Source organism: Ambystoma mexicanum, chromosome 3q (genome assembly GCF_040938575.1).
Source record: "Ambystoma mexicanum isolate Mex_15411 chromosome 3q, UKY_AmexF1_1, whole genome shotgun sequence".
Taxonomy (NCBI): Eukaryota; Metazoa; Chordata; class Amphibia; order Caudata; family Ambystomatidae; genus Ambystoma; species Ambystoma mexicanum.
The window spans coordinates 1,247,387,263-1,247,400,569 of NC_090926.1; the positions used below are offsets into that span (position 1 = coordinate 1,247,387,263).

General features: G+C 46.5%; 1 protein-coding gene across 1 annotated transcript in view; it reads left to right on the forward strand.

Moving 5' to 3' along the window:
• The first annotated feature begins 399 nt into the window (after positions 1-399).
• The window catches only part of ZNF653 (zinc finger protein 653), a 412,702-nt gene continuing 399,794 nt past the window's right edge, over positions 400-13,307 (forward strand). The window contains exon 1 of the mRNA XM_069604215.1: positions 400-856. Within this exon, the coding sequence (XP_069460316.1) occupies positions 597-856 (260 nt within the window). The 5' untranslated portion in view covers positions 400-596. The remainder of the gene's footprint in view (positions 857-13,307) is intronic.

A 13,307-nucleotide genomic window follows, 5' to 3' on the forward strand; every position in this document is an offset into this window, starting at 1 on the left:
TATCATCAGGAATTATGCATAAAGAACGTGTTTGCTCTTTTACAAGACTCTTAATAAAACACGTTGAAGCAAAAACATTCCAAAAGTCAAATGGAACGCAGTGGTCCACTGGATGGCAATGTTGGGCCATTTCAGACCATTATGCGCCGAAATATATTGATCGTATGCAGTGGTCTGCGCCGAAACATACTCGCGCCTAAACGTCCCGTCGCCCTATTGGCCGCGGCAAATGGAACCTGCGTCAAAACGGCCGCGCCTAAAGGTCAGGCGCCGATATGGTCCTGCTCTGCAGAGCACATAGATGGCATCCAAGCGCCACCTGCCGGTGAAAAGTAAAAATGGGAAGAATTCTGCTTGGCGGGCGTAGTCTTTCCTCCATTTCTTTTTCCCAGGCGACACATTGTACGACGATTTCCCACTATAAAACGGGAGCGCATGTTGCCCTCGGAGTCTTGAGACTGAACCCACTCGCGCTGCCGTAATAAAGGTTTCTGAAGTGCGAGCTCATGCCTCCGCAAGGCTGAGAAGATGGCAGCACTTCCGGTCCAACCGGAAGCGCCGCCATCTTGCCCTCGGTATCGGGACCCGGCCGGGCAATGGCAGAGGCGGGTAGCGAACCTTCGGGCGGGGAGGAGGAGGAGGGCAGCGGGGGCCGTTACCGCAAGCGCCGCGGGAGGCCTCGCCTCACGGACTCGGACCGCGCCCAGCGGCGCCTGGAGTCGCGCAAGAAGTACGATGTGCGGCGCGTGTACCTCGGCGAGGCGCACGGGGCCTGGATGCAGCGGAGGGCCCTCAGCGGCTGGAGCGACTCGCGCTTCGCGGCCTACCTGCTCAGCCTGGATCAGCGGGAGCAGGGGTGAGCATGGATACTGGCGGTGCGCGCGTGAGAGCGGGACGCAGTGCGTGACATCAGGGCGGAGGGGGCGTGGCCACTACGGGACTCCATTTCACCTGATTTCCCTACTCCCCTGTTTTTTTATTTAGCACACTGGTGCAGTATGGGTGTTGTAGTCTTGGATCACATCAATCAGTTCACCCCCCCCCCTGAAACGAGTGATTTACTAAAAGCAAAGTCCAGGACTGTAAAAGCAGTGACCAAGTGACATGGAGTTATGTAGTTAGCAGAGGTGTGACACTTGTTGCAAAGGGGTACTAGGATATGAGGTTTAAACTGGTGTTGGCAAGAAGCACACTTTCATTGGCGTACCTGTGACAAGGTCACTGGTCAGGACCTGGCCTGGATGGCCTCCTTTCTCACCAACCATTGCAGGTACAACTGGGGTCTTACCTCTTCTATCTCTCTCTACTCTTGGTGTTCCCCAGGGTCTAACCTTTCTCGCTGGCTTTTCAACCACTATCTGGCACCTCTTGCCCACTGCATCGCTATATTCAGCTCTACCTTTCAGTGTTATGCAGATGACACCCAGCTCTCCATCAAGCTCCTCTCAGCCACCTCTGCTCCTTCTCTCATACCAGATTATCTGGCTGCAATTCAGGAATGGTGTGCCGCCAATGATATCTTCCTTAATGCCAGTAAGAAGACTGAAATAGTCTACTTCGCGAAACCTGATCCCTCCTTTCTAGTCTCTCTCTGGCCGCCCACCCTGGGCCCTCTTCCTGCTCCTTCCTGTGAGGCTAAGAACCTGGGTGTCATCTTTAACTCCATTCTCGCCTTCTCTCCTCACATCTCCGACCTCTACAAAGTCACACTATCAGTTGCACCTCCTCAGAGGTATTCTGCCATTTATCACTTGCCCCCCCACCCCCCAGAAGCTCACTGTCTCTAGAGCCCTTGACCTCTCTATGCTGGATTATTGCAACAGCCACTTTCTAAATCTGACTGTCTCCACTCAGCAAACTTTACAACTTATCCAGAAAAGGACTACGAGACTTGCTCTTGGCCTCAAGCCCAGGTATCTTATCTCCAGCTCTGAAATCCCTTCACTGGCTTTCCGTGGCTGCAAGGATCACGTTCAAGACCCTTTGCATCGTAGACAAGGTGTTCCCGGGGCCTGGAACAGCACTACCCCCAACTTTCTCTTCCTTCTTGAGCTGTCCGCTCATCCACCTCCAACTCTCTGGGGCTCAGTCGCTTCTCCAAGCAGAGAATGGGGGGCAGATCTTTCCTCAGCTGGGGGCCTCCCTGCTTCTCTCAAACTTGAGCAGAACCAACTCCGGTTCCGGCAGCAACTCAAGACCTTCCTTTTCACTTCTGCTTTTTCTCTTCCTCTCCCCTGCTGATATCCCACTGGTCACCTGGCCTCCTCCTAAACTCTGATCCAGTCTCCTGTATGTCCAGCTGCCCTTGTACTTCCTTCGGTCTCCCAAGGGTCTGTATCTGTAACCCTACAGTCCCCTCTCTCTGCACCTATGAGCCACCCTCCAGCTGCACTTACTGAGTACTTGCGATTTCCTCCCCTGGCACTTATCGAGCTACCTGCATTGATACCCACCTAGTACAGTTGAAGTTGTGAGGAAAGCATTTGTTCTGAGATTTGTGAGGGCCACCACATATCTATAATTGTGTAAAGGCAGCAGTTTTCTAAGTAGTGCACTAATCTCATTTGGAGAAACTGGAGGGAAAATGGGGACCTAGTAGATTTATACAAGAATAAGATAAATTCTCACAACCAGCAATCATAAGCTTTTGATTCAAAATATTCTCCTAATATCTAAGCCGATACAATGCTCATATGAGATGGATATATGTGGTGGGGAGACAGACGGTTTTTATTAATGATTGACTACTCTGAGTGAACTTTCTAGGCAAATTTTCTGCATTCTTCACCTCGTTGTTTAAGAAACGTTTTCGCTTCAAGGGTGACTTTTTTTGTGTAATTTGTGCATAAAGCATGAACAATATTAAGATAGTCCTAATATTAAGATAGTCCTATGATTTGATATTCTTCCAGACTCTTTCTGCTTTACGAAGATCATGTGAACCCTTAACTGGCAGAGAACCACTGGGTAGACCTTTCTTAAAACGGGCCATTTGGAGTGGCACAGTATCACACATTTTATGAAACAATGATACCATGCACTTAGTATATTTGCTTCACAAATAAGCCATGAGTTATGCTGATTTTGATGTAGTTCTTTCAATAGTTTGCCAATTTATGTTTTTGTACGACAAGGAATATTCAGGTTTTTAACTGCTCTGCAGAAGGTGAGGGATGTTATGTTGCAAAATCTTAAGCAAATAGTTAATCCATGAAACTGGTAAAGGGTCATCATGAAGTATAGTAATATCTCAAACCATTTGACCGTGCCCTTTGAAAGAGTGGTAATATTAAGAAGGTGATTACAACTATGTGTGATAACACTCTGTTAAGATTTAGTTTAGTACCGTCCTGAGATGACGAGCAGAGATTTTAATCTCCCAAAACGAGGAGATTTTGTCAAGCTGATGATGTTGATCTAAAAACGTTTTTGTCAGATCCTGGAGGACTGTAACTCTTTCTGTAGTGTACATTTTCGTAACAAACATTCACCTGTTTTGGTGACGTGATGTATTTAGGCTTTCTGCTGCCCAAGGCCTCACCAAATTCATGTGCCCCTGCCACTTAACAGTCTACTGTTCCAGACCAGCCTCTTCTTTATTCATATTAAAGTTACAGAAGCACACACATTAAATTGAAGGTGAGAAACCTTTTAACCTGTTTACTTTTTAGTGATTCTCACTACTGTGCAGAGCAAGTTTTGACTTTTTAAATTGCTGTTTGAGCAGTTCTCTGTAGGCTGTTTGTTCTCCTAGAATTTGGGAGGAAACTATTTGGCCTGAAAGTCCATGGTTTTGCATAAACACACAATTTTCAATGTCAGCCAACTCAACTATTATTGCAGGTGCACTATCTTGTTGAATTAGCATATGAGCAAGCCCATGTGAGCAGCAGTGCCACTGCAACGCTTTACTGCTTGTTATTGAACATCAAACATTTGTAATAGACACTTTCGCATACTGAATCACAAATTCACTCCATATGGACCTTGCGTAGCCTGATTTGATATTCAAATGTTGTGGTCTGTTCTGCAGTGTCCCTAGCCCCCTGGTGCAGGTACCGAAACACCACCATTCAAATGATATAATCCGATTTTACCAGGATCTAACAATTTTGGCCATGTGGGGAATCTGAAATTATGGCACGGATGCCATAGTTCCAAATTCTAGATATCATTCTTAAAATGTTTTGCACAAAAATAAATTGCCAGAGCAATCATTAATGTGTAGATTGGATAACGAAGAACACCAGCACTCATGATTTCCTTAAAACAAACACCTAATCAATACCCATCAACCCCTCAGAAAAAGTTTACTTTTTATACTTCCAATAAAAATGTTGTGCACGAAGCTGGGTAGACAGCTGGATAATGTGGTCCTACTAGTATTGTAGCTCCTTAACCCAAGAATCCAAATGTTACTCCTTCGCCTGCAGTCTCAACCTCTCCTGTCCTCTGCCAGGCCATCTGCATGGCCTTGGCTTTTCATTTCATCTCTAAAACTCAGGACACCCTGTCCCCTCTCTCTCATCTCCTCCTCCTCCCTCTACTCCCCTCTCTTCCTCTAGCCCTTCTGTGGCTACCTCTCCTTCCTCCTTCTGTCTTTCCCCTGACAAGGTTTCTAGACAAGTCCGGTCTATGAAAGTCTCATCAAAACAGGTTCTCCCCTGTTCCTCTAAAACTATCAAGGACCCCATTGACAGCCTTTCTCCTGCTTTAGCTGACTTCTGCAACCACTCCCTCGCCACTGGAGTCTTCCCTTTCCCCCAAAGCACTCCCTTGTGCACCCTCTTCTTAAACCCTCTGCCGACCCTTCCTGCCCTGCTAACTACAGCCCGATCTCCATCACGCCTTTCCTGGGCAAACTCCTGGAAAAACCAGCCATCTCCCAGCTTAATCTTCACACTGAATTGGTTGGTTGTCTCTATGCCCATCAGTCTGGCTTCAGAGCTGCCAGAAGCACGGAAACTGCTCTCCTGAACATCCGTGTAGACCTTCTCTCCAATCTGTTCTCCAATACCCCCTGTGTCCTCATCTTACTTGATCTCCCTTCTGTCTTTGACACGGTCAACCATGCCATCCTGTTCAACCATCTCCGTGATAATATGGGTATCACCAATCAGGCCCTGGCTTTCCTCTCCGATCAACCCTCCCAGGTCCAACGTGGGCCCTTCCTCTCCTCTATCTCTACCTGTGGTGTTGCCCAGGGGTCTACGCACCGTCCCTGGCTGTTCAACCAATATCTGGCACTTCTTGCCCACCACATTGCCTCTCTCTGCCCCAACTTTCAGTGCTGTGTGGACGATACTCGGCTCATTTTCAGAGTCCCTTCGCCACCTCTTCTCCTTCTCTCATCTCTGACTGTCTGTCCGCTATCCAGGAGTGGTGTGCTGCCAACAATCTCTGCCTTAATGCCAGTTACACAGAGATTCTCCTGATCGGCACACCTGCTCCAACCTTTCCTGTCGCTCTCTGGCCAGCCTCTCTTGGCCCTCTTCCATCTCCCACCTGTGAGGCTAAAAACCGTGGGGTCATCTTCGACTCCACTCTCGCCTTCTCTCCTCATATCTCTGATGTCTCTAAGAAGTCACACTACCAGCTGCACCTCCTCGGAGGTATTCTTCCTTTCCTCCCTCCAGAAGCTCACTGTCTCCAGAGCTCTGGTTCTCTCTAGGCTGGACTACTGCAACAGCCTCTTTCTAAATCTGCCTGCTTCTTCTTCTGCCCTCTGCAACTCATCCAGAACAGGTCTGCGACACTTGTCCTTGACCTCAAGCCAAGGGATCGTATCTCTCCAGGACTGAAATCTCTGCACTGGCTCCCAGTGGCTGGGAAGGATTAAGTTCAAAACCCTCTGCATTGTCCACAAGGCCTTCTGGGGCCTCAATACCTACTCTCTTCCTAAATATCTTCCTTCTCGATGTTTTTGCCCATCTGTCTCTAACTCCCTCGGGGTGAGTCGCTTCTCCAAGCAACAAGTTGGTGGTAGATCTTTCTTCAGCTGGGCCCTCTCTCTGGAACAGCCTCCCTGCTTCCCTGAAACTTGAGGAGAACCATCTCTGTTTCCGGAAGCACGCCAAGACCTCCCTCATTGCTTCTGCTTTCTCTCTTCCTCTCCTCTGCTGAAATACTGACTGAATCTGCACTGGTCATCTGGCTAGCTTCTGATCTCTGGCCCAGGGTGCCTCCCCCGCCAGCTGTACACCTGCACTGCCTCCCGGGCAACCTCTGCACTTGGGGGCTGTTTCTGTATCCCCTACAGTCCCCACCAGCTTTTGACACTTGATGTCTGCACTTAATCCTGCACTTGCCACTAGCTGGCTGCACTTTTACCTATTGTTTTATTTATTCTTTACTGTTGATCCTATGTACTGCACTGCCCCCTCCCCTGCACTTGCGCGATGTAAGATCATTGTCTTTGTCTTCCCTCTATTACACCCCCCCTTGCCTCATCGCGCCTGCAAACACTTTTGTATAGGCGTGTTATAAATGCCATATCATTCCAAAGAAAGCCCAGCTACCACAGCCCCCCGAAACGCATGTCCTCTTTATTCTTGCAGCAAAGTCAAAGGCCCCTAAGATTAAAAAAAAGGCAAATGTTCATTGCACTGTAGGTCATACATGTCTTCCTGATATTCTGTGAAGGATCTTGAGGGAGAGGAGGAGGCCAATTACTGTCTAACGGAGTGACGAGTGAGAGCCATCAAAGGGTTTGGGAGCTAGAGAGAAACATGCAGGGAACTGATGAAATGGAAGGCAACTGAAGACCACCACCCAGGGAACCATTGTGCTAGAAGGTGCTGCTCTCCTGATGTCATCAACAGGCTCGGGAGCTGGTAGATGGCCACAGAATTTGGGGGAAATGACTCCCGTTTGTTAGTGAGGTTTTGTTAATCTCATTGCTAAAAGGAATCCTGTTGGAGTTCCATATTTATGGTGTTGAGGGGATCAAGCAGGAACATGTAAATATAAAGCGATTCATGATCGAGCAGAAGATTTAAAGAAGGTATGTGTGGTTTTAAAACGGCAACAACCGTCATTCTGCACTCCTTTAGCAAGTTGGTAATTGTGGATTTTTGATCACGGTGCATGAACAATGTTGCAGGGCATTATAACTGTTAATCTTGAATGGTTTTAGGTGTTTTGGCATCACTCATTTCATGGTCTCTTAGATATTGCGCAATTATTCGAAAGGATGTAGTTTGAGAGGTAAAACGTTTTCCCTGACTACACTCCTGCTTTAAATGGGTCAGTTCTAACCAGTCCCCGGTACATGCATTTATCGGTTTTGGCAATGTTGAGAATCGGGATTTCTCCAAATGTAAGGAGATTACCAGTACTCAATAACGGGGGGAGGGAGAAAGGAAATCATTTACCGGAGTCTTAGCTGGAAAGCTGCGCCTGTTGCCTCCTCCCTCTCACCCACCTGCAGTGTGCATTATAGCCGGTCAAGTGGCACAGCGAGTAGAGCACTCGCTTTGACATCCGTGCAGAGCCTGCTGACGCAGGTTCGAATCCCGGTGGGGGCAAACTCCGCCTTTCATCCTTCCTAGGTCGGTAAATGAGCACGTGGGTCATAATAAGCAGCGCTCAGATACCTGAGGGTTCGTAGCGCTATATAAATGCCTAATAATAATAATAATAATAATAATTATTATTATGTCTCCTTTCCGCCCATAACTGCTTAACGGGAGGAGAGCTGAACGTGAGGGTCTTTCAATTACTTTTAAACTTTTTGCTTGTTCTTAGCTGAGACTTTTCTAATGCCTAACTGTTTAGGTCATAGGTGATAGGAACTGTAATGGGGGCTTTCCAAACGGAAAGCCCACTAACTGCTCCAGTTACCTACCAGAAATGTGCCTTCTTTCAAGATAATGCAAATGAGCACAAAATAAAACTCCCTTTTAAAGCCTAATTTCTGCTCCTGATGTGTGCTGGTTTGAAATATAAAATTTTATGTGTTTGCTTTTATGTGAACATTCACATTTGCTTAACACCATACATCATGCTTACACTATCCATTCTGTTTGGGAGCAGCTAGCCCAGTGGTTTTAACTTTTTATTGTGGGGCTTGGAGTCCTGATTTCCCCATTATAAACCAAACCATGCAAAGTTAAAACCAGGAATGGTCCATTGTCTCCAAATGGGATGGATAACGTCGGCATGTATGATGCATACAAATAAGCTGGACGTTTGTATAAAACAATTGCTTTTGGCAGTGTCTAAAAGTTGAAAATATAGTAAAGAAATTTTTCATGTTTGCATTATTTTCCATTCTGGGCCTTTACCGTTTCCATTCAGGCTGTTGAAAATAAAGCTATTATGGGTACTATTTTGGCTTAACATGCTTCTGCAAGAGATTATATAATGTCAGATTGCTCTACTGTAATGCACGTACTTTAGAAGTAATACTATAATACCTAACTATTTATACCAGCTAGAGCTTGGAAGAAAAGTGCCTAAGCGAAGGTTCCGTCCTGGTGTCACTGCTTTGCCAAATAGTTTGATCCTTTTTAATGTTGGTGCACGGTACAAATGTCCTTTAACATTATCACTACCGGAGTGGTCCCCTGGCGCTCTGGCAGCTCTGAAAGAGGGAAGGGTGGTTAGTGGGAAGTAGCTGGAAAAGTGCAAAGGAGCAGTGGTGTGCTGTTGGCGGCCTCAGCGCAGTGGTTCCGTTGGCTGGGCCTGGGGTGTTTTGCGGCCGGTAGTCACTGTGTACTGTTGTGCGAGTCTGTGTGTTTTTTGTTTTGTTGCAATGTAGGGAAGCTTTCGCGGTTTGTTGTGCTGTAGGTTTGTGGTTGTTTGGTTTGGAGTTTGAGAGGTGTATGCAGAGAGGGAAATTGTTAGTGCAATTTGTTAATTGGCATCTTTATCCTAAATTGAGGCGCTGGGCTTCTGTAATCTCCCCAGGTGGGGTTCGGGAGCGCTCCTGCCCTGATCTGGGTCCGTCCGGCCTTCGAGGTCCCTTTCACATCTGGCCCCCTCTTCCCTTCCCACTCATACGGCTAGCGCATCTGCCCATGTCCACAGCTCATATAGTGTGGTGATTGCTAATATCCCGATAATTCCACTATAGTATGGTACCCAGTGGCAACTTACGGACAAGTGCAGTTGTTGGGTGGGATGTTGATTCCATCTCAGTTTGGGTGTTGCCTGTGTTCCCCTCTAACCGGCGTCCTTCGCTCAGGTGCTGTGGAAGCTTCTTAACATAGGGAGATGTCCACAGTCTGTACTGGGGGTTGTCCGTGTCCAGTTTATTTATCCCTTTCCTTTCTGTTTCGGTTTTCAGTTTGAGTCTGTGGTGTTGAAGAGCCAGGTTTTTAGTAATTTACTAAATTTGGTCAAAAATGAAGAGCCTCCCTAAATGGGGCAGCTTCAGGGGGCTTTTTTGCAGCCTCCCTCAATGGTAAATGAGGTGTACCAACCGCGTGTAAAAGGTTGACTTTTTTTTTTATTTTTTAAACCTAATTTCTCACTCCAGGGGATGTTTGTTTTTGATGGGCTCAGGTGGGGCTACGTAGCAAGCTTTATTCCCACCACCCCAATGCACTCCACTTGTTAAAATCAAATGCATATCCTGTAGCATTTGATTTTGATGAAGGCAGATATGCATTGGATTCTTAGGGTAAACGCTGGGCAGATTCCCCAAGAACTCATATAAATGCCCATCCCCATCCACAGACACAGCAGAATGCATTTATAATTGCAGAACAGAGTGCAAACAATGCACAGAAATCCGGGTCCTCCCAAATCGTCATACATTGTTTGCACTTTGTAGTGCAAATAATGTTAGGCCGGGTGGTCCTCTCCATGGTATTAGCAGAGGGAAGAAAATGCCCCTTCACAACAAAGCCAATGTACCTTACGTTGCCCTCAATAACATCTGCCGAGCAACTCATTAGGATGATCAGGTTTGAAGCTACTTTCTAACCCGGTCTGCTTATTGGCCATTAGTCTGATTGGACCATGCAGTGGTGCAGTTTGAGGTAACTAAGGTATGAAAGAGGGCTTCACAATCCTCAATGAACCAAGGTTCTGTAATAAACAGGAAATGTACCTTACCCACCAGTAGATCGTAAACCTCTGAAGCCTGGGCAAAAGCTGACCCAACGTTATTCACACATCAAATCCAGATTAGGTCATGTAATAGCATGAGAAGTTTATTAATATGCGAGGGGAAATTGTATCCCTACCAGTACTAAAGGATCAAAGTTTAATTGGCTAATAATTTAATCTGGCTTTTTCGCTCGTTATTACCAGAAATGCAGAAGACTTGTTCATCACCATACCTCTAGTAAATTTTGCCTAGTTTCTGAAACATCGCCTATCTGTATAGTTCTTTAGTCCTTATTTTTAAAAATTTTTTTTATAAAGAAGATCTGATAGTTGAACACCAACAAAACCAAGCATTGCCAAAGCCAATACTTCTGGTTTTTGTCTAAGCACAGGATTGCCATTTTCCAAGCACTGTCACATTGACGCTACCCGGTCCTACAATGGCAGCAGCTTGCAAATTCTGTTAGTACTTGGGCATGTTATGTTCGGCTTTGCAAAAGCTTGTAGAAGAACCACACTATGACAAGGTGGTGCCACACGATCATGCAAATCCACTTACGCCTGACCTGTAACATACCTTATGTGCAGGTATCTTATATTTTTTTGTTGCATGCATAGCTTATATCTTCAGAGCAGAAATGAAGCTATAAACTGTTTTTCTCTCTTCCCTATCTGACTAACGCCCTTGGTGCTTACCCCTTGATTTCTAGTTGTATGTTTTCGTGTTATACCTGTAGTCTTTATTTTGTCAGTCACCCTAAAGAGAAGGCTACAATCCATAGTTAATCCACACCATAATCATAACTTCCCCATTTAAATACTCATTTTTGGGGTCAATGCTAGATATAAACTTTCTGGTTTAACTAACTATTTTGTACATTTGTTCAGTCCACATGGGAGCACAGAGTTGCATTACTTCTTTATCACTGCTTGAACTCTGTTCCGCAGAACATTTGATGAAACTAGGCACTGCCGTTGGCCTGTTTCTTCTGTGTACAAAAGCGAAGAACCTCTACTCACAAGTGGCACTGGGGAATACACATAAATAACCTAAGGATGTCCCATGCAGAGAAGAATCAAAATAGTCAATTCACCATCACTCCGATACAAATTATCAATTTATTTTTCGACGGTATGACTTAAACAATGAATTATTTAAAAAATATTTATAAACTTTTAATTTAGTAGTTCATACCTATATTGAAAATACAAAGGAACACCATTGCAATATAATAAAAGGAAATTTTGAACAAAAATAAGATTAGGTGCTTAAAAGTGAAAAGAAACCGAGAAGAGAGTGGGAAACTACACCGATCCGTGGTGAGTTTAGACCAAAAGAGGTGTTTAAGCCAATCGTCGACGCAAGGAAAGAAAGACCAAGGGCCTGGCACACATGGTTAAAGACTGTGCACCTCAGACTATTTTCTGCCCACTGGAATGCGTTTCGGCGTGATATTCCAAGCCTTCCTCAGCACCGGGAGCCCCTGCATCCTAACAGAATACAAACAAAGAAGAAACACTTATATATAAAAACCGGGGAGTGTCCTTTTTTTTTAAAAAGGACACCTGGGCTTCTTCCTGGACTATGAGCCGGGCAGGTTTTCGATCTATGCACAGGACCGGGCTATGTTCTTCACCTTCTCCAGGGCCTCCTGTACCCGGCAACCCTTCTGCGCATGGAGAACTGAGGGGGGGCTGCGGATCCTCCTGTGGACAGGACAGGGTTGAGAGTAGCATAGCCTGGCACCTAGGCATCACTAGTGGATGGCATCCATCTTGAGAGAACATGGCACCATCATGCGAGAACATGGCATTGTATACTGAGATGAATCCCTACCAGAACCCAGAAATGCTGAAAAACCTCCACCGTGCCGCTCGCCTGGCCCTCAGTCCAAACTAGCCTTACAAGCCCATGCACATGCCTACCCCAAGACTAAATATCCTGCAGACCATGAGCATGATGCGGCTCTACAGTCGTACGCACCAGCTGATGCCAAAAATCTGGGTATGTTGAACAGTTTTTCGACGCTCTCGCTGGGGTGGGTTATGTCCACCATCTAGAACCCTGTTGTCTCCATCAAGAAAGCCCCCTCATCAGCCAGGGCCGCCTGTCCGCATAATCTCTGATCGCTCCAGCAGGATGGCGCTCGGATAGTAAGGCCCTCACCACTCAACCTTGCAAACTTCTGCCTTCTGCCAGAAATGCTGCCTTTGTGACAAAGGCCTCTATTTAAACTAACTGCAAAATCTGCTCCTGAGTCAGTGTTTGCGAACGTAAGCTATGCCCCCAAAGGTGCCAATTCTGCTGCTTACAATACTAAACGCAAGACCACCATTGAGAACAATACACCTATGCCGATCCCACAGTAACTGCTCCTAGAAAAAATATATCCTTTGTGAAAAATGCTGCCTTCAGTGCCACTTTTGCTACTGTTTATAGGCCTGCTGCTTGCTATACTGTCATGAGTGCCAATCTTGCCAATGTTTCTAGGCCTGCTATTTGTAACATCGCCAGCACTGCCCCAAACAGTACTATGCAGTCCAGGCCACTTTCAGCCCCCTATGAAGCAGGTCAATCCCTCCCTCGAAGAGAATAGGGGCATCCTGTCTCTTAAGCTGACTGCTTCACCCACATGCACCATCACACTCCACATTATCGCCCGCTGGCCCTGTGCTCCATTTCCACGAAGATTCCCTCCACACCCTGGAAGATAACATTAAGAACTCTGCAAGAATTATCCTTCTGGGTGACCTGAATCTGGGCCTCAATTATCCCATGGACCTGCTTGCTTTATCACTCTACACAGCCCTTGAAATCCTTGGCTTCAAGCTCCACATTAACAAACCCACCCACTCCAGCGGCTACATTCTGGACTGGATTACAGACCTCAACTGCTTTACTCTAGTTAAATCCAACACCCACTGCCCTTGGTCTGGCCTTCATGTAATCCACTTCTCCACGCCCCCCCCCCCCCCCCACCCCAAGAAATGTAAGCCCTCAACCACATTGTTGCCACCTGGACAAAACAGCACTTACTGCCATTCGTGGACAACCCTAAGCTCAACCGTCCCACCCCAAAGATTGCAACATCCTCGCTCATCTTTAGACTTCAACACTAGCCAAGGCAGTTGATGCCGCTGCCCCCCTCATAGCCTGCAAAGCCAAAGCTGTCAGGCGCGCCAACGCTTGGTTCACCACAGACCTGCTCAAACTCCTCAACAAAAATGGTTGGCCCAATCTATCTGGCAAA